The sequence below is a fragment of the Felis catus genome, chromosome A2 (genome assembly GCF_018350175.1).
Source record: "Felis catus isolate Fca126 chromosome A2, F.catus_Fca126_mat1.0, whole genome shotgun sequence".
Taxonomy (NCBI): domain Eukaryota; kingdom Metazoa; phylum Chordata; class Mammalia; order Carnivora; family Felidae; genus Felis; species Felis catus.
The window spans coordinates 124,001,433-124,026,844 of NC_058369.1; the positions used below are offsets into that span (position 1 = coordinate 124,001,433).

At 41.8% G+C, this 25,412-nt stretch overlaps 1 protein-coding gene across 2 annotated transcripts; it reads right to left on the reverse strand.

The window, feature by feature from the left end:
* Positions 1-412: 412 nt before the first annotated feature.
* LOC101096219 (RP9, pre-mRNA splicing factor) lies at positions 413-19,737 on the reverse strand. Of its 2 annotated transcripts, none has more exons than XM_023250490.2 (6): positions 19,483-19,737; positions 7,293-7,323; positions 6,111-6,240; positions 3,702-3,793; positions 1,762-1,823; positions 413-1,052 (listed from the first exon to the last, which is right to left on the reverse strand). In XM_023250490.2, exons 1-6 carry the CDS (start codon positions 19,632-19,634, stop codon positions 854-856), a joined length of 666 nt encoding a protein of 221 aa, XP_023106258.2. In that variant the 5' UTR covers positions 19,635-19,737; the 3' UTR covers positions 413-853. The 2 variants fall into 2 exon arrangements, with proteins under 2 accessions (XP_023106258.2, XP_044908516.1); XM_045052581.1 differs by lacking the exon at positions 19,483-19,737 and adding an exon at positions 18,614-19,428.
* Positions 19,738-25,412: the final 5,675 nt, after the last annotated feature.

Below are 25,412 nucleotides of genomic sequence, written 5' to 3' on the forward strand. Positions count from 1 at the left end.
ACACGTGAAATACAATGTAGCCATGCAAGATTTTTCATTGCTGTTACAAGGAACCCTTCCTCATCAATTAACAAACCATCTCAGATGATTATACACACACCTTTTGGTGCAGCAATGCCAAAAGAGATTAAACAGATTAAAATAATCTGTTTTATACTGTTAAAAAAAAAACCCCAATGTACAGATGAGTGTGTATGTCATTCGTGTAAAAAAAAAAAAAAAGCCCTATATTTGTGATATATAAAATACTTCTGGAAGACTAAACAAGCACCTTGTAAAACTGTACCCTTTGGGGAAGGGAAATGGGTAGCTGGGGAAGAAAAGAAGGAAGAATTTCCATGATTAAAAACCTTATGTACCTTTTAAATTTGGAGCACATGCATGCATTATTAAGAAATAAAAAGTTACTACATTTAAAAAATAAATAATGAGCTTTTATTATCATCGACAACAGAGAAAAGCCACGCTGGAGTCTCTGGGAATTCTGGGAACGTTCCCGGGGGGAGGGGAAGGCTGCAGCAGCACCTGGAGCTTCCTCAGAGACTCATTCCCTCAGTCTCACCCCCCTGGCAGAGGCAGCTGGAAGGAATCACAAACTGCAGGGATCAGTGGGAGGAAGACATTGAACAATGCTTTCCTGCCTGAAATCAGCCGTTGTCCAGAGCCAGCACCAGGGAAGACACAACTCACCCTCCGGGGGTCACGTCTTCGCTGGAAGGCAGGTGAGAATTCACACGTGTGACACCGAATGCCCTGCTCTCTTGGGGTCTCCAAGTCCTCCCCGATTCCACACCCTCTGGTCTGGGGCCACAGTGTCTGATTTTTGAGAGGAGAACATGGAATAGGTCAAGTCTTAGTCCGAGTCTGAGCTCTCATTCGACTTGGAAGACTTATGCTTTCGTTTTTTCTTCTTCTTTTTTTCTTTTTTCCTTTTCTTATGCTTTTCTTTCTTCTTCTTTTTCTTGTGTTTCTCTTTACATTCTGAGGAGCTGGAGCTGCTCCCATCTTCATCGGAGGTGGAATCCTCCAGTAACTGTTTTAACTGCTGTATCCTAAACAGAAGTTTGACCAAAGAACCATTTTTAACTTAAAAAAATTGTAGATAAAGATGATGTGAGAGCAGCAGTGAGGGTAAAAAATGTCATGAATAACCACCTTGCGAAAGACGGTACTTATTTGTGCATGTCTTCCCCATTCTTGTCCACGTCCATGCCTATTTGACAGGACTGTAACCAGTATATGAGCCATTCTGTGTTTTCATTGTCCTAAATATTTCTTGCATGTTTCTCGAGTCCTTACCACAGAACTTCTAACAGATGCCTACTTTCCTTACTCACCGCCCCCAACTGCTCAAGTAATCTACCTCCTCAAAACAATTATTACTCAGCGTCACCAGTTCTGGGAAAAACAAACTCTCCCGTTTCTTCACCCTATCTTTGTTCATGTCTAAGGATCATTTTTAACAATAGCTCAAATCCTTAAAGACACTGGAGAAGATAAACTAAACTACGGTTGGTTGCCAACATCAACTATCAGTGGTATGAGCAGGCTGGGCCAAACCCACTGCTTTAAGCCAACCCAGATAGAACAAGGCTGGCCTGCTCATTCCCCACACACTGGCCTTTCCAGTGATTTCTCCTGCCTTCCACATATATCACAACTACATTAAAGTACCATATTTACCAAACCACTCATCTAATACCAGAATGGGTGTTTCCAACTTGATGTAAGAGGGTATTGTTATCACCAGGACCACCTCACCTTATGTCCTTTTCATGTCTTTTATTCTCTCGTATGATATCATACATAGGATCTTCATGTGCCTTGAGGATTAGAGAAGGGTAAGGTTGGATTAGGGCTTTGTGGACTGTTAGTTAAAGTAAAATTAAATTCATATTTCACTGAAACCAGTTTTTTTTTTTTTCCTGTTTGGTGTAATTTTATATTTAAAAATTTCTAATCCTTCTTAAGGGTCACCATCACTTCAAACTTGTGGAAGTTACAAAAAAGATTTTTCAATTATACAAATACAATTTGATAAAATATAATCTGAATAGCCTTTTAAAGGATATAAACCATGGAAGATTCATTATTAAATATTACTCAAGGTTAGAAGTATTGAGGTAATTCTATGAGGACAGATGATCAAGAGATATTAAAATAAGTTGGAAAACGATACATAAGAATGATTCATTTATAGGTGCACAAAAACATATGTATATGCCCAAAAAGAACTGTAGAAGTATACTTATCAAGCTACTTAGTGCATATTCACTCTGTAGAGATGCAATATTGCTTTTGAAAAATCAATTGTGAAAAGCCCTAATGTAAAATGTCAATTTAGTTAAAGCAAATGTATTCTTGTAACATTTGTGTAATTAAAAAGTACTTGCTTAGAATAGGACTACACATAGACAGAACTTTATGGTATGTCAAATATCTTTAAAAATATCTAGTGAAAGTTTTACATATTTAAGATAAAAAAGAAGCTAAAAATGTCTATATTTGTACCATCCAGAGATATCCACTGCTAACATTTTAATGTGGTTGTTCCAGTCATCATTCATAATTTACAAAAAATTATAATCATATTATATATACAACTCTATTCTCTTTTTCACTAAGATTTTATTTTTAAGTAATCTTTACACCCAATGTGGGACTCAAACCTACAACTCTAAGATCAAGAGTTGCACGCTCTTCCAACTGAGCCAGCCAGGCACCTCTTTCTCACTTATGTCTTCATGAGCATATTCCTATGATACATATTTCTAAAACATGATTCTTAAAAGCTATATGACTTCTGTGTTATAGTACTTATGTTGATGTGCTGGCCACTGCAGTTGTTTCCTATTTTTCTTTAGTCTATTTTTCAGTCATATAAATAATTCTAAATAATCCCTTATACATTAATAAAAATTTGTATATGTTGATTTTTGTTATACCCTTAGGATCTATCCTTAGAATTTGGGTTTCTGAATTAAAAATAAATGAATTTGTTCACTTTTTGAGAGTTATGACCAATTTATCTGTTATAGGAATTGTAAAAATTGTCATTCTAGGTAGCGTTGATTTATCCAGAATATTTTCTTCAAATTTTTTAAATGAAAGCACAATTTTTAAATGTCTTAAAATCCCTGGCAAATGTTTGTGGACCCTAGTTTGATATATGGAGATAATCCCAATCTATCTGATAACAGCACAGCTGAACTGACTGAAACTGACTGGTGAATTAATCGTTGGAGGTGAGCGTAAAATAAAGTGGGGAAACGACAGATTTATTTTACTGTTATGTAAAGAGGATATATCATTTATAAACACACTTCTACTTTATAATAGAAAGATATTTAATCTTTAGACAAAGACTGGGAAACTAGAATGATGATTTTAGTTATGAAACAAGATTTTTTAAATATAATAAGTAAAAAGTGACTGAATACATAACAGTGTCTTTTGGAAAAAGAAATCAGTGTTCCCAAGGCATAAGCAAATAATGCTTTAACAAAAGTTAAGTTTTTGTTAATGAACTAATCTATCACACAAATTCAGTTTAACAGAGATGTAGTTAACACTACATATTTTGGCCAAAAGGCTCTGGGAATATATTTTATGTTAACCTCCAGTTCACTGGTAACTGCCTGAGTCACTTGACATTCCCCATCTCTGGTAAATGTAAATTGAAACTCAAGAGTTTTACTTACTACTCTGAACTGTTCTAACTTTTGGTTGCCTTTGATAAAGAAAGGGCATTCTTTGTCGCCTGTTCGGTGACCGTACCGTTTACAACGCCAACCTAAAAGAAAGAAAAGGGATATATTTCTGTAAGATAAAGCAGTTTTACCTAATTAAAATAAAGTATCAGTAGATCATACTAAAGATATTTTTCATTAGATTCCAATTTCCAAAGCTAATGCAATTAGTGGATGAACCATGTAAGATACCAGAAAACTGAGAGAAAACAATTGCTTCCTCAAGCATCCTTTCTTTAATCTTGGGTTTTAGAAATGACCCAAGTAGGGGCGCCTGGGTGGCTCAGTCGGTTAAGCGTCTGACTTCGGCTCAGGTCATGATCTCACTGCTCATGAGTTTGAGCTCTGAGTCAGGCTCTGTGCTGATAGCTTGGAGCCTGGAGCCTGCTTCAGATTCTGTCTCTGTCTCTCTGCCCCTCCCCTGCTCATGCTCTGTCTCTCTCTCTTAAATATAAAATAAAATGTAAACAAACAAACAAACACAAATGAGCCAAGTAGTTACAAGCAATCCTGTGCTAAAAGCAAAGTGTGATTTTGTTTTAATAGTGTGTTATGGCTTGAACGGTATTGCTCCCTCCACCCTGTCCCCCCATTATGTTGAATGTTCTAACCGCTTGTACTTCAGAATATGACCTCATTGCGAGATAGGATCTTTAGATCCCTAGGCCTGGGACAGATCCTCCCCTCACAGACTTCAGAAGGAATCAACACTTCTCACACCTGGATTTCAGACTGATAGCCTCCAGAACTGTGAGACAATAAATTTCTGTTTAAGTCACCTGAGAGCCTCTTCATGAATGAAAGACAAGGATGCAAAAAAAAAAAAAAAAAAAAAAAAAAATAGAAAAGACCAATTTGGAAGAAATAAAAACATAATGAGAAGAAAAATTAATATCCTTAGAGAACATATTGCAACAACAGAATTAAAAAAATCATAGAAGAAAATCACAGCTTTTGGAATTGAGATAAAAATCTTAACTGAAGGACTGGAAGATATGTTGATGAAATAGTCTAGAAAGCAGAAAAAAAAATAGGACAGGAAAGATCAGAAATTAGAAAATCAATCTAGGAAGCTCATCGGGTGAGCTCTAGCCCCACTTTGGGTGAGCCCCACTTTCTCTCCCTCTCTCTTCTGCCCCCTCACTCACTTGCGCCCCCTCTCTCAAAACAATTCTTCTGTAGTAAGAAGTCAACAGATAATGAAGAAACCTGAAAAATCGAAAGGCAGGAATATAATCATATAATTTAGATACATAGAGATAAACTTGAAAATATTTAAATTTTATTTAAGTAATCTACACCCCATGTGGATCTCAAACTCACAACCCTGAGATCAAGAGTCACATGCTCCTTTGACTAAGCCAGCCAGGCGTCCCCCCAAATAATCTTAAAAGAGGTTTACAAGGTTACCTTTAGGGTGAGGTGAATGGGGCAAGGAACTAGGAACTGCTATTTTTTTTTTTAAGATATTTGTTGTATTCAAACAGTTTTCTCTATTTTTATTTTTTTAAGTGTTTAAAAAAATATTTTTTTAATGTTTATTTATTTTTGAAACAGAGAGAGACAGAGCATAAACGGGGGAGGGTCAGAAAGAGAGGGAGACCCAGAATCCGAAGCAGGCTCCAGGCTCTGAGCTGTCAGCACAGAGCCTGACGCGGAGCTTGAACTCACGGACCATCATGACCTGAGCTGAAGTCGGACGCTTAACAAACTGAGCCACCCAGGCGTCCCTAGGAACTGCTATTTTTAATTATGTACATGAAGAATCTTTGTACAAACAAACGTCTTTAAACGGCAGCAGTACCCTTTCTTCAAATACCAAATACCACTTAAGCTGGATGAAGGTGTTGCGGCTCTGGTGGGGTGGGGGCATGCACACACAGCACTCCTGCTCTGGACCGCCGCCCCCCCCCCCCCCCCCCCCCCCCCCCCCCGTGGCCATAGCTCCTCTCAGGTCACATGGATGAAACCTTAACACCACTGATTGGGGGGAGAAGGGGGCAAATCACTGAGGTAAGACCCAAAGGGCCCTGCCCTCCAATGCATCCCTTGTGACATTTCTACAAGGGAATATTCTTTCTGTTACTTAAATATTACCAAGGAGTGTACCCCAAAGGCAGCTACGGTCCTGTGGGCAACTACTGCCCTTAGGAGTCAGAAGCCCTGGAGTCAAAGCCCTGCTCTGCCTCTTAGACACTCACTAACATACACAGCTCAGCTTCCTTAACTATGAAACAGACATCACGCCTTGGCTTAACAGGTCTCGGTGAGGGAAAAAAAAAGAGGTAAACACGCTCTGTGAGTCGTAATATATAACTTGTGTGTACTGAGGAGTGTTACCTGAAACTCTCCCATACTCACACTGCATAACTTTGACTTCTTTCCCGAGTGGCATCCAAAGTCCTTTAGTTGGTGCGTGAGCCAGAAATTCCCTGGCATGTTCGTTGCCTGGTACATCTGGTATACAGTCTTCCGGCTTAGTCTCATCTTCCTAAAAAAGGAAACAACATGTACACGACGTGGCAAAAGAGCACTGGAATTCTCTCCTACCTGCTTCAGAACACAGCACTGCCTGGCTTTCACATGGGCTGGACATGCCCACGTCATCCTGTTACCCTCTCCAGTACTAGAAAGAAAGACAAATTATACCTGACAGAAAAACCAGAAATAAACATACCAGAAGAATTATATCATGAAAATGATATAGCTATTCTTAGAGAAATATTACTAGTTATTGTTCACATAGGAATGCTTTGAGCTCCAAATTCTGACTCTAGATCACAAAAATTAGATTCTAAGATTACAACCTTTTCTGCTAACTTAAAAGTCTTGTGGAATGAGACAAAGCATAAAATTAAAAAACATTTCCTGAAATAATAAAAATAACATGTTAAAATTAAAAAAATTATTATACCATGGAGATCACTTGTCATGTTTTACAATCTCATACATGCTATATTTGACATGTACTCTCATCACCAAATAACTTCAGTACACAATTCAGGTGTTATATTTATATTTTTTTACCTTCTGATTTTTTTCAGTTCATGTGAATATTAAATTTATAATGAAAGAAGGTTTTCTAAAAATCTCTTCACTGAAAGGGAGCAAGCAGAAAGTTGCTCTGGCCTCTAATGAGTCCTCTAAGTCTTGCACCAGGGGCTGGACTAGAGGAGCTTCCAGTCTCCACACAGACTATTGTTCTCTGAGCTGACACTCAGGAAACCAGCAGTGAGTGAGTCACAGATGGAGCAGAGCGGTGAGAAGATGCAGCCACAGCAGGAGACAGAGAAGGGGACCGATCGCTGAGGAACACGTGGGCCTGCCACCGTTTCTTAGGGAACAGTCACACGGTTGATTACATTTCTACAAAGACACAGGCTGGAGACACAAAGTGTATGGACTGACTGGCAGGGAGAAGCAGGGTTATGAAAAAAGATGTTCCAAACCTTATATAACAGTTTTTCATAACAAGTTACTGAGTCTGAGCACTGAGTCAAATATGTCTGAGAGAATAACCAAAGGTACAAACTTCACACTGACCTTGATAAGCCCCGGAGGAGGTTTTTCATAACTAGAAAGGAAAAGAAAAACTGCCGTCAATCATGTTAACAGGAACACAATACATTTTAATGAGCAAAAAACAACTAGAGGTCAAAATGAAAAGAATTATCTTTAGTAAACCCTTAAACCTGCATTAGATCTAAAGCAGTTAGTAAAATACGCCCAGCAGTCAGAGATCTTATATAAGTAAACTGATGCTACACCACATCCGCAGAGATCTAGAACTAAAATTCACTGAAATGGTAACTTGGTGTCTGAGCAAAATGAATTTATTTTCGAAGAAGAGAAAGCAAGAGATTGCAGGCGAAATGTGTGGGAAGACCCAAGAGCTAATCATGCTTCCAGACTGTCACGGTTGTCAGGTTATTTACCTACCATAACTTCCACTTACTCAGCATGGAGGCTCATGTGGGGAAGGCTGAGGAATCTGTTCTAACCTGGATGGAGGCAGTGCAGGGGGGCAGGAACAAAACTGGAGGGAAGGGCCTGTTGCAGGGGATGGAGGCGATGGTGATCTGTCCTAGAGGCTTCCTTTCCCATATCCCTGCAGCTCTCAGTTCAAATCCTGCCCACTCACCCTGCCCGCAGAGTGAGCCATCCATTCCTCAGTTCTGACAGCCCTCTGTGCCCGTACTGACCTCACTGGACTCGGGGTGCAGGACCCCTGCATGGTGCCTGGACGACATTCTTTACTGAATGATGCTAGAGCAAGCAGATGTATGATGTGTGGGAATGTACGTTCCCTTGGAGCTCACAGACTCCCAAGGGTCTTAAGGTACATACGCATCATGTCTATGCTCCCAACTCATTTTCACTTCCTATCACTCTGCTGAAGTGCCCTAAAAGGGTTCTGGATTCCAAATCTGGAAAATCAACACCAAATACTTGTGTTCATTTAAACAATTATTTTTTAGATTGAGATACAATTGGCATATAATATTATTATTTTTAGGTATAATCACGTTGATTTTTAAGTACTGTCACACAACTGGCTATCAAACACACTGGACACACCCCCTTCCCTCTACAAAAAAGCAGCAACTGGAAAATCATGTGGGACAACTGAACATCTTAGGTCTTGTCAATGACTCTATAAATAATATTTGGAGAGGGCATCTGGGCAATAGGCTGTTTAAAGTTGTGATTTGAGAGGCGTCTGAGTGGCTTAGTCAGTTGAGTGTCTGACTCTTGATTTTAGCTCAGGTCATGATCCCTGGGCAGTGGTATCGAGCCCCATGTTGGGCTCTACACTGAGCATGGAGCCTGCTTAAGACTCTCTCTCTCCCTCTGCCCCTCTCCCCGAAGTTTATGCAATCAATCAATCAATCAATCAATCAATCAAAATTGTGTTTTGACCCTAAAAGTTTGGAAATGTGGGAGTCCCAAAACTGCTGCACACAGGTAGTGGGTTCAGAGATGATTAATTTTCTGAATTTTGTATAGTGAAAATGTCTTACTTTTAGCACCAGGAAAACATTAATAAATGTTAAAATGGTAAATCATTTATCTAATAGTCAAATAGATATCGACTATCCCAAAAGGAATGTAGGACAATACTGCAAACAGTTTAAGTTAATAAAAAAAATGAGTAGGGTAAAGTATTTGGTGTGCTTCCATGTGTATATATGGGGAAAAGAAGACTATATGTACATACATATAAACACAGATATGCCTTGTTATGAATAGCATACCTCTGGAAGAGTACCTGAGGGAGGGACCTTTAGTTTTCATGACATTTATTTATATGCAAATATATCAACTCAACGTTTTTCATTACAAAAGAAAAATGAAATTAATGGCATTTTCCTTATACGTATGCTGGCATAAACCAAGGAATAATTACCCTCTGAAGGAAAATCCAAAGGTAATTTGAGATATGAAAGAAAAAAGAGCCAAAAATATGCTATTAGCAGCTCCCTTCTGCTATAGAGTTATATAGGCAGCATTTCTGTTTTAAAGTTATAGTGTTATTTCTGTAATTTTTTCCCACGAATTAAGTCTTGACTCTAGCTCTATTCAACTTGGTATTTTCCTCGTAACAAAAAAGAACGGGTAAAATAGGTGAAACTAAACTTAACTATCAGGCAATATTGAAGGTTCAACTTAAAAACTTACTCCTTGCAAAAGTAGCCAGTCAACAATTATGCCAGGCATGGTGCTAAGTATCAGAAGAGAGAACTAAGGGCATAGAAAACTTGCTTTTGCCCCAAATCCCTAGGAAGAATGAGGCACGGTACTCAATCCATGGATTTATTTCCCTTGAGTAAAGAACATCAAACTCATTACTAAATTGTATTATTTTTGTTACTTGATTCTCTGTATAACTGTGCAACTGTCTTGATGGAGAGGTTTGGTTTTTTTGAGTAGAAAACCCCCACATTGCAGGTAGAACATTTTTTAGTTCAAGATCAGTTTGAGTGGCCTTTGGAGGTGTTAAAAAGAAAACCAGAGGCCCAAAATGGAGCCAGTTAGGCCAGGTCACCAAACTGGGCCTTAATACAGACTCTAGTTACAGTTTCAACCTCACCCATAAATGTAGTCTTCACCTTCAGCAGTAATTTTCTGATCAGTACCAATAAACTAATCTGTCATATGGGCCCTCCTACCCCCCAAGAGAAAGATGAGGTAATTTGCAGGATAAAATTCCCTGCTCTTCCAACTAAGGCAAAGTGACTTTGCCTGGAACAATTGTTTCTTTTCTTTTGCTAATAACTTCATTCACCACCCTACTTATAGAAATGTTCCGTTTTGTACAACTCTTTGGAGCACCTCTCTACTTGCTAGGTGAGATGCTGCTGGATTCATGAATCAATTAATAAAACAAATTAGATTTTCAAATTTACTAGGATGAATTTTTGTTCTTTAATACAGGTAAAAAAAATTTTGGTTTGAATGGACTCATTCTCACTGCTGTGTACTTTGGGACAAGTTATTTAACCCTTCAGAGCCTCCATTTCCTCATGGGTGAATATGTCACAGCACGTATGTAAAAGGCACTTTGCAGTGGTGGCTCCTTCTGTTGAAAGCAAGTTGGTCTCAGCAGTCTCATGAGGCAGGTCAAGACTAGAGCACTCGCATCACAAAGACCAAGATGTGGACCAGTAGAGAAACCTGGCCATCCCAAGCCAGACTTCACATCTTTGTGTAGATCTGTAGCTTTGTAAGGATTTGCCAGCTGCTTCTAAGTGGAGGTGGGCATCAACCTGACAGTGGACTTCCCAGACAGCATCCCCAGCTGGGTTTACTGCCTTTCTTTTTAAAAATAATTTATTGTCAAGTTAGCTAATATACAATGTAGTCTTGGCTTCGGGAGTAGATTCCCGTGATTTATCACTTACATACAATACCCAGTGCTCATCCCAACAAGTGCCTTCCTCAATGCCCACCTCCCATTTTCCCTGCCCCCACCCCAACCTCCCACCCCCATGATCCCTCAGTTCTCTGTATTTAAGAATCTCTTATGGTTTGCTTCCCTCTCTGTAACTTATTTTTCCTTCCTTTCCCCTATGGTCTTCTGTCAAGTTTCTCAAATTCCACATATGAGTGAAAACATATATCTTTTTCTGATGGACTTATTTCACTTAGTATAACAGCCTTCAGTTCCATCCACGTTGTTACGAATGGCAAGATTTCATTCTTTTTCATTGTCGAGTAGTTTCTAAAGCCATGAGACTCAGAGACTCCTCTTCCATATCTGGCTTCAGGGATCACTGCCTTTTCCCCATGCAGGTGGTACATCAGCATTCAGCCAAGTCTATCGTCATGTCCTGTGAGGCTCATAAAATATGCCTTATTATAATTATTAAACTATCTTGATAAAATCACATAAGAAAAGGGCAGGCCAGGGACTCTGACCCTCAGTTTTATCAGTATCAATTCCAACATTTTCCTTCATCGATTCCAACAACTGAACACTAAGCAGTAAGCAGCTGAATTGGAACAATCATCCAGACTTCGTGACATTCGGCATTCTTTCACTGAGTTGCAGCCACTGTTCTGGGCCAGCAGTGCATCTCCTGTATTAATAACTGTTCCTGGGTTAAATAAATTGTGCAAGGGCACACAGCCCAGAGTCCATGTGTTCACCTGTATATGACTATCAGTACATGTTTAGCTGAATCCAGTAATCAGTCTAGCACCATGTTTATCACTGGAAAACAGAAGACTCCAGTAACACTTTAAATTCAGAGCTTCAGTACAATTTGATTTAGGCATAGATACTATTGTGAATCCAGTTTTCCCTAAAAATTTCCCCCCACATTGCTTATTAATCCTTATTTGTGGTAAAATTTACATACCATACTTCCCTAGGTTTTGACAACACTCTCCTCCCCAAAGCAAAATACCATGAGGCTGTGGGAGGTAGTAACAAGGACAATGACCTCACACTCTCTCTGAGGCAGGGATTGGGTTGAGTGTGTGCAGATATTAAATGTATACGCACTTGGTTGTTGATGCTAGGAACATCCATGTGGAGGCAGATAATTCTAAGGAGTTTGTGAGGGGAAATGTCAAGCTACAAGGCAACATTTGAGCCACGCCCTGACATATATACCAAGTTAATGGGAAACAGAGCTATAGGGTTTTTAATCATGGATTTTAGTAAGGATAAGCTTTCATCATCTGGTTTGCAGACCAGGAATCACCAGTGGAAAACGTACCCTGCCTGTGCTCAGCTGCATGGACTGGGGAGGCCCTCCTTATTTCTGGCCAGGGGCTGAACTGAGAGAGACCCAGAAGCCTGAGAAAGAGGAAGCAAATTCTGAGGCTGGGTGTCTGTGTACTCAAAGAGCATCTCAAGCTCTTAAAGGGATTTGTACCTCTTCTATAAGGAGTAATACATAAAGATTTTAGCTCAGATCTGTACATTAATGTTGTAAATCTCCAGGGAAGGACTCATTTTAATACTTCAGAATGGCTGCAAAGTATAGAAACACTTAATGATTTAATGTTTTCTTTATCCTGACCCTCTTCTTATGCACCAACTTTAAAGATCCTTCAGAACAGGGGCACCTGGGTGGCTCAGTCAGTTAAGTGTCTGACTTCAGCTCAGGTCATGATCTCATGATTTGTGAGTTTGAGCCCCATGTCAGGCTCTGTGCTGACAGCTCAGAGCCTGAAGCCTGCTTTGGATTCTGTGTCTCCCTCTCTCTCTGCCCCTCCCCCACGTGTGCTCGCTCGCTCGCTGTCTCTCTCTCTCAAAAATAAATAAAACATTAAGAAAAAATAAAGATCCTTCAGAACAGGGTGAATATCAGAGGTTACAGGGGTTAGGGAGAATTGACCAAGGGAAAAGTGAAATGCTTTTTCTTTGGCCCTTCTCTTAAGATGTGAAAGAAAACAACTGTGGTGGATGTTATATTCTGGCTTATAATATGACTTGTAATTTCCTATATAAAGGTTATAGGAGCATCTTCTGTTTAGTTTTGTTCCTAGTTCCTGAAATAGGCCCAAAACTATAAAGGCGAAAAGTTTCTTTTGTTAGTCATAACAAGCCTCTTTCAACCAAACTGTTTATATTAACGGAGGTGACAAAGCTCCTAAAGATGAGGACTGGTTGCCAGGGGAATGGATTCTGTGATTAGAGAATTGGAACTTTCAGCCTTACCTCTAGGGAGACTGAGTTAATCACCAATGGCCATTGATTAAACAATCATGCCTATGTTATGAAGTTTCTATAAAACCCCCCAATAATGGAGTTCAGAGAGCTTCAAGGTTTAACACATGGAGGTGGGGTGTACCTGGAGAGGACATGGAAGCTCCATGCCCCTTTCCATACACCTTACCCTATGTATCTGTTCCATCTAGCTGCTCCTGAGTTATAACCTTTTATGATAAATCAGTAACCGAGTAAAGGCAGTGTACTCCTGAGTGCTAAGAACTACTCTAGCAAATTAACCAAACCGGAGGAGGGTGTTGGGGGAACCTCCGCTTCACAGCCGATGGGTTAGTAGCAACCTCGACTTGTGAGTGGCATCTAAAGTGTGTGGAAGGGAGCAGTCTTGTGAGACTGAACCCTTAACCTGGGGGTTCTGATGCTGACTCCAGGTAGGCAGTGTCTGAATTAAATTTATAACACATTTACTTGGTATCCTCTGAGAATAGGAGAATTTCTTGGTGGTGTTGGAAAACTCCCACACAGACTAGTGCTGTGAGTGTAATATGAATGTATAAAAGGAAAACAGGAATGTTTTTTCCTTCGCAGCAGATTAAGAATGAGAAATGCCATGAATTGTTATAGCAAGGAAAACTTCCCTTTGACTTCATCTCTGGATGCTTCCAAATAAGATTGGGATGGAGGCTTCTCTGCTCTCATCCTCACCATCATTAACCCAAAGCTTTTCTAAAGGAAGGACTTAGAGGACTCAGAGGAGGACTTAGTCCCTGAAGATTACATGGTAAATGACTGGGTATAAACAGAATTAACTTTTTAGATATGGTATTTCCAGAGCAAATACTTAAAATATTTTCTGGTGGAAAGCTGTGACATGTCATATGCCCAGGCTTCTCTTAGCAAGAATAATGGAAATTTGCCTGAATTAAGCAGGTGATACAGTCCCATCAGCAGCCATTCATTAGAAACATTAATGCTATTTATCCCTTATGGATTGGGACTTAAGGGAGCTTGGAAGGGAGGAGGTAACATTTACATAAATACCCAGTAATCCAACAATATTTTCTTTTGCCATAGGAGGTGTACAAATAACAGATGGCCAAAGTAAAATCCACATTCCTGGAAAATATGTAAATGCTTTTGCATAAGTGGAAAAGGAGTGTGATGAAACTGACTACACATTTTGCAATCTGTTATTAGCAACATTTCGCTTCAATGATTCCAACAGTTGAACACTACACCAAAAAAGTAGTCTTAAAAAGTCCATTTTACAACTGTTTCTCCAAATTTAAAGGAATGTGGTTGATGTTTTTTCCTAGGGCTGCACAATTCATTATTTTATGTAACACGTTAAAACAATATTTCTGGGGCACCTGGGTGGCTTAGTGGATTAAGCATCCGACTTTGGCTCAGGTCATGATCTTGTGGTGAGTTCGAGCCCCACGTCAGGCTCTATGCTGACAGCTCGGATCCTGGAGCCTGCTTTGGATTCTGTATCTCCCTCTCTCTGTTCCTCCCCCACTTGCACTCTGTCTTTCTCTCTCAAAAATAAATAAAGATTAAAAAAAATTTTTTTAAATAAAAAAATTAAACACAATGTTTCTCAAAATCTAAAGTAATATTTAAAAATAACAGATGTGGGGGCATCTGACTAGCTCAGTCAATAAGCATATGACTCTTGATCTTGGGATTGTGAGTTTTAGCCCTAAGCTCCACGTTGGGTGTAGATATTACGTAACAAACAAACAAAAAACCAGACCTGGAATAGGAGTGTGTTTATTGTGTAGGTTGGCTTCTGTGCTGTAACAGTTAAGAAGTCTGCACTCTTTATAGTTAATCCTGAGGAAAAAAAAAAAAAAGTTGGTGGAGGCCCATTATTTTGTACCATCTGTGAAGCCTTGCTATTATATCATTCAGATTGTAATAAGTTTCTCTGAGCAGTGTGAAGGCTAAATTTAGATAAGAGAGGAAAAACTTCATCTTCCCAACTGGGTATGGAGAAAGAAATCTTTATTTTGCCAAGTACTTAAAAATAGTCTTGTATTTCTGAGTGCTGGCATAGGATTTCTTTTGGAAGAGTCCTTCATGTAAGCATACTCAATTCCAGGTGTTCCCACAGCTTGTTCCTATGGTGTGGAAGGCAGAAATGAAACTACCATATACCTACAGAATCTCTATTCTGTTATGTCCAGCAGACAACGGACACTTGAGTAATACAGCTGGAGCATGGGTTAGAGCACAGGGTGGAAGACTCAAATGCCCTTGGGGTCCTGGCAGGTTTGGTGAAAGGGTAAAAAAAGGTAAGGTCAAGTGTAAGAAACTGATTAGAGGAGTGGAAAGGGAACTAAAGAGGGAATACCAGGGGGTAAACGAATTTGAATTCAATTTGTAAAAAACCACTATGGAGCTTCCCATTTAATGTGGCTGGCCAGCCAACTTGCTTGTTTGCCTTCCTTTTCCACACTCATTTATTTATTTATTTATTTATTTATTTATTAAATTTTTTAACGTTTATTCATTTTTGAGACAGAGACAGAGTATGAATGGCGGAGGGTCAGAGAGAGAGGGAGACACAGAATCTGAAACAGGCTCCAGGCTCTGAGCTGTCAGCACAGAGCCTGACGCGGGGCTTGAACTCACAGATTGCAAGATCATGACCTGAGCCAAAGTCAGACACTTAACCGACTGAGCCACCCAGGCACCCCTCCGCACTCTTTTAAAAAAATGACAGTAAAGAAATAAAAAAGGTAAGCAGCCACAAAAAAATCTTGAGAGGAGATACTACCATTGAACAATTTTGAGACAAAGCTGGGAAGACCATGGAAAGTGGAAGAAAGGGACTGACTTCTTTAGCTGGAAGAAGTTATTAGCTTTGGAAGACAAGGGTTAGGAATATGAACACTGAGTGGTTGAAACCACCAGTGTTCTCGTGCCCCACAGCCAGGAGACTCTGTGTGCCCTCACCCTTGAGAGAGACTGCAGGTGTAGTCCCCTGTGAAACTTAACTGGAGAGGCCCAGATGAGAACACTGGCATAGCTCAGAATGGGAGTGAGGGTGAGCACTAGATGAAAAATGAACTCTGGAATCAAAGCCCCCTCCTTCTCCATTCCAATTCAGGACACTTGCAGGCAGGCATATTTCTGGCACCCAAGCCTGAGAATGAAGGGTTCTTTGGACAAGCTGAACAGGCCTCAGAAACCCTCTACCTCCTGATACGTGGGTGTCTCCCCATGTAAAAGGCAGATCACAGTCTGATATCCCTATGGTGAGACTTACCAGTCAGTAAACCAGCACCTTTGCATTCTCCCTCTCTCTCAACTGCTCCTTTCAAAAGAGCTTTATAATGCCTCACTCTTAATGGGGGAGATCCAAGGATCCCTACACATTAGGAAAAAACCTCTAAGTGAAAAAATCACAGGAAAAGGCAAAGAAGACACAGACAAAAGGAGAAGAAAACAAACAAAAATGAGTATCCTGAAAGATGACAGATTTGTTACTGATCAAACAATAGGATGCTATGAAAAATAGAATTCTCAGGATAAGTTCTTTAAAGTTAAAAATTGAAACTTACAAAAAAGTACAATGGTGGAAGGATAGGAAGATAAATCTTATAGGATGAAAAGACAGAAAATAAGAGTGAAAAGAGGATCACAGAAGTCTTAGAGTAAGAAAAAACAAAATGGTGGTAAGGAAATTAAAACAGAGTTTACGTATGTATATTAAACACCCACAAAGTATCTAGAAAAAAAAATCTGAAATCCAGTGAGAAAAATTTCACATCATGAAACAGCAAAATACTAGAAATAAAGAATTCTTTAAAGCTTGCAAAGGTGGGGGAGGTAAAACAAGTTCCTTATAAAAGAAAGGGAATCAGAGTGACATCAAATTTCTCAGCAATACTGGGAGCTAGGAAATGGTAGCATATCACCTTTAAAACCAAGTGAAAATTTTTCTAGCCTAGAATTCTATACCTAGCCAAACTACCTATCATGTTTGAGGGTAGCATAAAGGCATTTTCAGATATGTAAAGACTCAACATATTTACCCCTAATGCACTTTTTGTAGGAAGTTATATAATGTATTTCAACAAAATGAGCTAAAGAGAGAAAGAGGAAGACATGGGGTCCAGGAATGGGATCCAAGACAGGAGACTGATGAGGGCAGTTGTACACCAGGTCTAGAAAGCAACCAGAGTGTACTGGAGGAAAGTAGAAGGAAGATTTTAGGTTTTAAAAATAAACCTGATAAACCATATCAGATTGTCCGATATATAGGAGCATGGAGAAAAAGTACCTTCAGCTTTTAGAGCCTTTGGAATAAAATTAGCAGGCGAGAATAAGAAATCAAGCAAATGAAAAAAATTGAGGCTCTAATTAACTAGTTAAAAAATACAGTTGTACTAGAGAGCTAAAGAAATCACAGAATACCATTTGGCTCAAAAGTAAACAATATTGGGGTGTCTGGGTGGCTTGGTCAGTTAAGCTTCATACTTCAGCTCAGGTCATGATTTCATGGTTCATGATTTAGAGCTCCGTGTCCGGCTCTGTGCTGTCAGCTCAGAGCCTGGAGCCTGCTTCAGATTCTGTGTCTCCCTCTCTCTCTGCCCCTCCCCCGCTTGTGCTCTCTCACTCTCAAAAATAAACATAAAAAAATTAAAAAACAAGTGGACAATACTGAATAGTTATAACAATGCTAATACCAACTGAACCAATACTGATTGAACAAAAATTATAATGAAACTATATTGGAAGGATGGCCGCAAGAAGGGTAGGGAAAGAGAACTAAACCCTCATTTATGTGACATTAAGTTTATAGGTAATGTCTATTGTTCAATCTAAAAGGGCAGTATAAGCATATCATTGAGAAATTAGTTAAGTCCCAGAAGAAAAAACTAAGTTTCCTTGTTGAAACCTTGGTTCTGGGAATGTGTGGGTGACTACAGAACAGGGATGCAAACCACTATTTCTTGAATTCAGTCTTTTAGTACTATGTGATGTTTAAATTAAAGTATTACTCTAAACATTTTGACTTAAAAGAAAACAAGTCTCTAAACTAGCCAAACCAAATACGGCAACAGTCCAGAAGGTTTAAATCCCTGAAGTGGAAAAATCCAACCAATCTGGGTATCAGATGCCTGGGTTTCTCTTTGGTTTTGCTAGTTTACAGGTCAGTGTATCCTTGATCAGGTTACTTAACTCCTGAACCTGCATTTCCTCATCTGCAAAAGGAGATTATAGTCTCTCCAATGTCTACGGGTGCTTTGTGAGTTACAAAATAAATGTATGGTGTTAACCAGGATCTGGTATCCCACAGTTAAAGACAATGTTTAACTTAGCCCTGCTAAACTCAAGCTTATTCTAGGCAAAGGATTTTGAAAATCTGCAGTCCACAGGACAGGGCCACTGAGGGCAAGAAGAGGCCAGGACTGTACCTGCTAACAATACAGGGCCTGTATCCTGCAACCACTGCCTTACTAAGGTGAAATTCAGCTCAAGGGTCACGATGAAAACAGCTGGCCAGCCTCCAATAATGCAATGCATTTTGTGTCAAAGCTCCCAGGTTAATTACAAAGGATTTGACTCCTTTGAAGACTTTTCTTTACATGATCATCTTAGTGCAGGTAACAGAAGTGCCTGAAAGAAAAACGTGTCATTTATTGAATAACTCAGGGAACAGCAAACTTACGTTTGCCTTCTGGAGCTCATTACAGAGTGACAATCACAGAAAAGCACCGAGAGGCCATAAATGCACCTCCCGCCTGATGTTTCCATCTCCTCTACAACCTGCCCTTCTCCCACAGCCATGGGCACTCTCCTCGAACCCGCTGGAGCTGGCCTTGCACGGGGCCTCTTGAAGTCAGGCCACGCTGACCAGCAGGAACGGGAGACCCGGGTCCTCATTCTTTCTGCTCAGCTGGAACGGGCCTCTTCGTAGCCCCCACCCTTCATGCTGCTCAAAATCCTCAGGACTAAAGAGAACAAGTCTCCACGCTCTTCCTTCCACCTGACAGCCACCTTCGGAATCTTCAGGGACAGTCCGTCACCCCATTCTCCGGCCCTCCCCTCCGGGCCGCACGAATGGTACAGGACGGCTGGTTCTCGTCCCTCCTTCGCAGCAGATGAAGAGAATGCGGATTTGACCCGGTCCACCGGGGGCCCTCGGAACCGACACCGTGAAAGGGCACGACCGCAGCGCTCACTGCACTTGGCCGCGCGTTCAGTCCCCAAATCGCGCCCGAGCGCTTACTAAGTGCCGCCGGATCCGCCGCACCCGCCCCGCAGAGCCCCGGCCGCACGCCGACCTCGCGCGGGGGATTAGAGCCCGCGCTTCCCCTGCCGGTCCCGGCCGCTCGGCGCGCGGGGGGAACGGCCCTTCCTTCCCCGCGGAGGCGCCACTGGAAGTCGGGTGGCCGCGCCGCGCGGGGCCGGAACTGGCGGCCGGCTTGGCCGGGGTCCCGCTGCCCGCGCCCGGGTCCCCCGGGGACCCAGCCTCACGCGCCCCCGCGCCACCCCGACCGCACGCCTCGCGGAGGAGCGCGGGCGGCGCGGACTCACAAGGACTCCAGGTGCTTGAGCTGCTGCAGCTGCTGCGCGTCGTGCCGCCGCCGCTTCTGCTCTCGGCGCCGCTGCAGCTCCTGCTCGGCCGACTCCCGCGGCCGCCGCGCGCCTCCGACTCGCGCGTCGTCACGCCCGGGCCGGGAAGACATCGCGGCCCGCGCGGCTGAGGCGACCCGCGGCGCGCCTGAGGCGCCTGAGGCGGCCGAGGCAGCGAAGACGGCACTTCCTCCGCGCCGCGCCGCGCCCGGGCCGGTCCCGCAGCGCCCCCTCCCGCCGTCCGCCCGGGCAGCGCCCTCCGTCTCCGCCGAGGCCTCCCGGTCCCCGCCTCCCGCCAGCCCGCCGGCCACCTCCCCGGGCCGCGGCCCCAAGTCGGCGCTCGGAGCTCCGTGAGCCCCCTGCCTGGCCGGCCGATGCCGGAGTTCGGCGCGCGACCCCTGGCGGTGGCGGCCAGGCGAGCGGAGGAGGCCGGCGGGGCAGCCGGAAAGCCCCGCCCCTGGGACCCTGGGTGCGGGTGCGAAGTGACTTTGCAGTCCCGGGTGGGATTAGACTATGAGCGCTGCTGCTACGTGGTGCTGGGATTCAGACAGCTTTGAAGAAAGCAAGACTCTCCATAGAAATTCTCGAATTTTCCAGAGCATGGTGAAAACATAGCGTACAGTTTATTTAGATAACTTTTCGGTGCTGGACAAAAAAGCTATATATACTGAGCGCTTTTTAAGTTGTGGTTATTGATTTAGGCCCTTAAGAGTTGATTTAATTTTTAAAAGCTTACTCAGTGCTGTTAATTACCCTTATGTGTTACCCTTACCTTATTGTGTAGATAAGGAAGTTTTGGGGCGCCTGGGTGGCTCAGTCCTTTACACATCCTACTGTTGATTTCCACTCAGGTCATGGGCTCCTGGTGCCTGAGACCCCCCCAGCCCTCCCCCAGCCCTCCCCCAGCCCTCCCCCAGCCCACTAGGCTTTGTGCTGACAGCAGGGAGCTGCCTTAGGATTCTCTCTCTCTTTCTCCGCCCTTCCTCCACTCATTCTCTCTCTCAAAAATAAATAAACAAATTTTAAAAAGGCCCAGAGTTAAATAACAGGCCCAAGGATGCAGAAGTAATTCCTGGAACCAGGATGCAAAGTGTTAAGTGCTTAACTAGATTGCATTTTGAAAATGTGTCTGATATGTGAAGTTTTGGTAATTGTTTTAGCTTTAATGGAAAAAACCACAGAGGAAGTAAAAACAGCATAGGGAGTATTTCCCTCAAACGTGGTGTTCAATATAGTTAATACCTAAAAAATATGAGGAGCCCCTTTGGATTTATTAGACAAAGTCAAAATGAATGAACGTATAAAGGCTATGAACAGAAACAGAATATTAACACTGGTATGTCTTAGAACTTGGAAATTAGATTCTCCTCTGAGAGGAAAGAACTGGTGCATTAACCAATCTAGTGGTTGATGCAAGTTGCCTGAACCAGTAAGTGCCCTGAAATACCTTGGGTGTGAGGTGTTAGAATCTGGTTTTCTGGGTTTGATGAACTACTTGATTGCCTTGAAACTAGTTTTTGTTTAAATCAGCTAGAGTGGATTCTATTGTCTATGACTAAAAATTGTCAGAAACAATGTTTGTGAAGTTAGTTTTTATTTTTTTAATGTTTACTTTAAAATTTTTTTTAATGTTTATTTTTGACAGAGAGAGGGACAGAGAGAGAGAGAGAGAGAGAGAGAGAGAGAGAGAGAGAGAGAATGAATGGGGGAGGGGCAGAAAGGGAGGGAAATACAGAAACCAAAGCAGGCTCCAGGCTCTGAGCTGTCAGCACAGAGCCCGACACTGGGCTTGAACTCACAGACCACGAGATCATGACCTGAGCCAAAGTCACACGCTTAACTGAGCCACTCAGCCACCCCTAATGTTTACTTTTTGAGAGAGAATGTGAGCAGATGGGAGCGGGAAGTGGGGAGAGAGACAGAGGACCCAAAGCAGGCTCTGCGCCGAGTGGAGAGCCTGATGCAGGGCTTGAACTCACAAACGGTGAGATCATGACCTGAGCCGAAGTCAGATGCTTGACTGACTGAGCCACGCAGGCACCCCACAAAGTTAGTTGTTTTTTTTTTTAATTTTTTTTAACATTTATTTATTTTTGAGACAGAGAGAGACAGAGCATGAATGGGGGAGGGTCAGAGAGAGAGACACACAGAATCTGAAACAGGCTCCAGGCTCTGAGCTGTCAGCACAGAGCCCGACGCGGGGCTTGAACTCACTGACTGCGAGATCATGACCTGAGCCGAAGTCAGCCGCTTAACTGACTGAGCCACCCAGGTGCCCCACAAAGTTAGTTTTTAAAATGAACATGGATAGGGGTACCTGGGTGGCTCAGTTGGTTAAGTGAATGACTTGATCTTATGGTCTTGAGTTCAAGTTCCCCCCACCCTGCTGCCCCCCCTCCCACTTTGCACTCTATGCTGGGTGTGATGCCTATTAAAAAAAACCAACCTGCATGTCCTGATAATAAAGAAATATAATGTTAGTATAATTCATTATTTAGAAACATAAAGTTTCCTTCTTACATTTTACAGCAACTTCTTATAGTTCTCCCACATGAAAGGTGAGGGTACTCAGTAACTCAGTCATTTGAAAAGTGGAGTCCCTGGTCCCGGCTTGTGTGGAAAGCCCCTGCTACTAGTGTGATTCCGCATGTTTGAGCACATCTAGTCAATGTTTGTGGTGAGCTTTCCAGGATCCTGACAATATCAGGGCCCATGGAACCTCCTGAGCAAGAACCCACCCATAGGTCATAGGCATCAGGCACCCAAGTTTGGCCAGCAGCAAAGTCACCTCAGGAGGGAAGGAACAATTCCAGTCATTCGGTTGGTGCGAGCCACTCAGATTCATCTCTGGTATGCACCATGGAGTTGTCTGAACTCTGGAGAGTACCAGAAGCTGTGAAGTTACAAAGGTGGAGGAAAGAGCTAATAAGAATTTCAAAAAACATTCATTTATTCATTTATCAAACAGTAAATTAGACCTGCTATGTAAATAATGTTCTGAGTGTAGGGGAGAAAGCAGTCTTTGCCTTTGTGAAGCTTATATAAGAAAAATGTTGAATTGACAATTACCCACATATTAAAATTTCAATTATGATCTGTTCTATGGAGATATATGGGGGTATCTATTCTGGTGGTGGTACAGGAAGTCTTTCCAGGGGAAGGGGCATATCAACAGAGGCTTAAAGGATTTGTAGGAAGTGGTGGAGCAAAGAAAGGAAAGCATCCCAAGAGGCAGAAGAACAGCCTGTGGAAAAGAGGCTTCATGTACAGAAGAAACTGAGAGAGAAGGCCAGTGTGGGGCTGGAGCCTGGGGAGCAAGAAGAGCCATGAAATGAGACTGGAGAGGTAGACAGGATGAGATTGTCCAGGTCTTTTAGACCTTGGGAAGGACCTGGATCTCAAAGTAAGTATGGTAGGAAGGTAGTGAAGAAAATAAAATTCGAAGAAGTGATTATCATATTTGAATTTTAGACATTCCTCTAGCTACCATCTGGTACCACACTGCGTGATGCTACACATATTCTGCAGGTGTTGATGTGCCAAATCTGCCTTTATGACATTCATTCATTCCAAAAACATTTATTTGGACTGCTAAATCCTATATTCATGTTGTTCAAACTTTGGGTCAAGAGTCATTAGAAGGTTGTGAAATCAATTTAGGGAGTTGCCAGCGATATTGTAAACTATGAAATAAAACAGAAAAGAATAGAAGGAAATATCAGAGTGCATCATACATAAATAAGTTAGGTATTATCTTTCAAAATTAATTTTGCTCTATGAGTGAAAGCAAAAAGTTGCGCAATTAGCTCAATAAATAATTGGTCTTGGTGATGGGTATAGTTCTTCATGTCTCTAACATGTATGAGGTTTAAAAAATAATATCTGGGGGCACCTGGGTGGCTCAGTTGGTTAAGCATCCCACTTCGGCTCAGGTCATGATCTCACAGCTTGTGAGTTCAAGCCCCGGGTCGGGCTCTGTGCTGACAGCTCAGAGCCTGGAGCCTGCTTTATGTTCTATGTCTCCCTGTCTCTCTGCCCCTCCCCCACTCATGTCTCTCTCTCTCTCTCTCTCTCTCTCTCTCTCTCTCTCTCTCTCTCAAAAATAAATAAACAGTAAAAAAATTTAAAAAATAATGTCTGTTGGGTGGCCAGTTCTGCTTTGGGTTGGCTTGATGGATCCCAGCTCTGCGGGGCTTGGTTGGTCTAAGGTGACATCACTTATGTGTCTAGTGGGGCAGTGGAGATGACCTGACAACATGTTTCTCATCATTCAGCAGGCTTCTACAGGTCATTCACAAAGAGGTGGTGGCAGTATTTCCAAGAGAAGCATGAGAGGGAGAAGCACTTTTTGTGGCTTTGCTTGCATGTTTACTAATGTCTCATTGACCAAAGCAAGTCACGTTCAGATTTAAGGGTAGACCTGCAAATTCATATTGTAAAGAAATGAGCAAAAATGCAAAAAAACCCTACAGCTATTTTTGTAAACTATCACACTCATTAAGAAGAACTATGGCACCAGCTGCTGAAAATAAACTTTTCATGCTACAAATGATAAATTACCTTAGCTTTCCCAGCAAATAGTATTCTTTCTACTATCCTATGTTGTCACTGAAATAGGTTGAATTTGGATATCACAAGCTTTCAGAAGCTTCTCCTGTCACAGGGAATATGTATTAAAAAAAAATTAAACAGTTACATGGGGGCACCTGGATGGCTCAGTCGGTTAAGTGTCTGACTCTTGAGCCTACTCCCATGGTTTGCAGGATTGAGCCCTGAGTTGGGTTCTGTGCTGATAGCATGGAGTCTGCTTGGGATTCTCTCTCCCTTTCTTTCTGCCCCTCCCCCACCCGTGATTGCTCTCTCTCTCTTTCTCTCAAAATAAATAAACATTAAAAAATTAGGCAGTTACATATCCTAGCAGGTTGAAATATAAATTACTAATTCAAGATAATTTTCATTTAATTATTTTACATTATTTCATTCTATTATTTAATGTTTTTATTTATTTTTTTGAGAGAGAGAGAGAGGGAGAGAGAGACAGAGTGTGAGCGGGGAAAGGGGCAGAGAGAGAGAGGGAGACACAGAATCCGAAGCAGGCTCCAGGCTCTGAGCTGTCAGCACACAGCCTGACATGGGGCTCGAACCCACAAGCTGTGAGATCATGACCTGAGCTGAAGTCAGACACTTAACTCGCTGAGCCACCCAGGTGCCCCTTATTCTATTATTTAAAAAAAACTTTTATTCTGGGGCACCTGGGTGGCTCAGTTGATCACGTGTTCAACTCTTGGTTTCTGTTCAGGTCACGATCTCACAATTTCTGGGGTTTACGCCCCGCATCAGGCTCTGTGCTGGCAGCCTGGAGCTTCCTTGGGATGCTCTCTCTTTCCCTCCCTCTCTCTGCCTCTGTCAAATAAATAAACTTAAAACAAAAAAAAGAAAACTTTTATTCTAATTATAAAGTTAATGCATGCCATTGAATGAGTAATGGAAAACAATGAACATACAAAGGAAAAATCAAATCACTCCTAAGCCCATTGTGTGGCCACAGTAAAGGTTTTTGTGAAAATTCCAACATTTTTCTTATGTTTTTCTTTTCAAAAATAATATCAAATTGCATACATCTTTTACACTTTTTCTCACATTATGAACACTCAAGCCAAACGTTCAATAATTTGAATTTTAATAGTGGAATAGAATTTCATCATAATTTGCCTAAGCTCCTATTATTGTCAATCCAAGTAATTTCCATTTTTATTAAAAAAATTTTTTTTGAAGTAAGCTCCACGCCCAACATGGGGCTTGAACTCACTCATGATCAAGAATCAGACGCTCTACCAACTGAGACAGTCAGGTGCCCCCCCCCCCCGTTTCTTTTTTTTTATAACAAATGT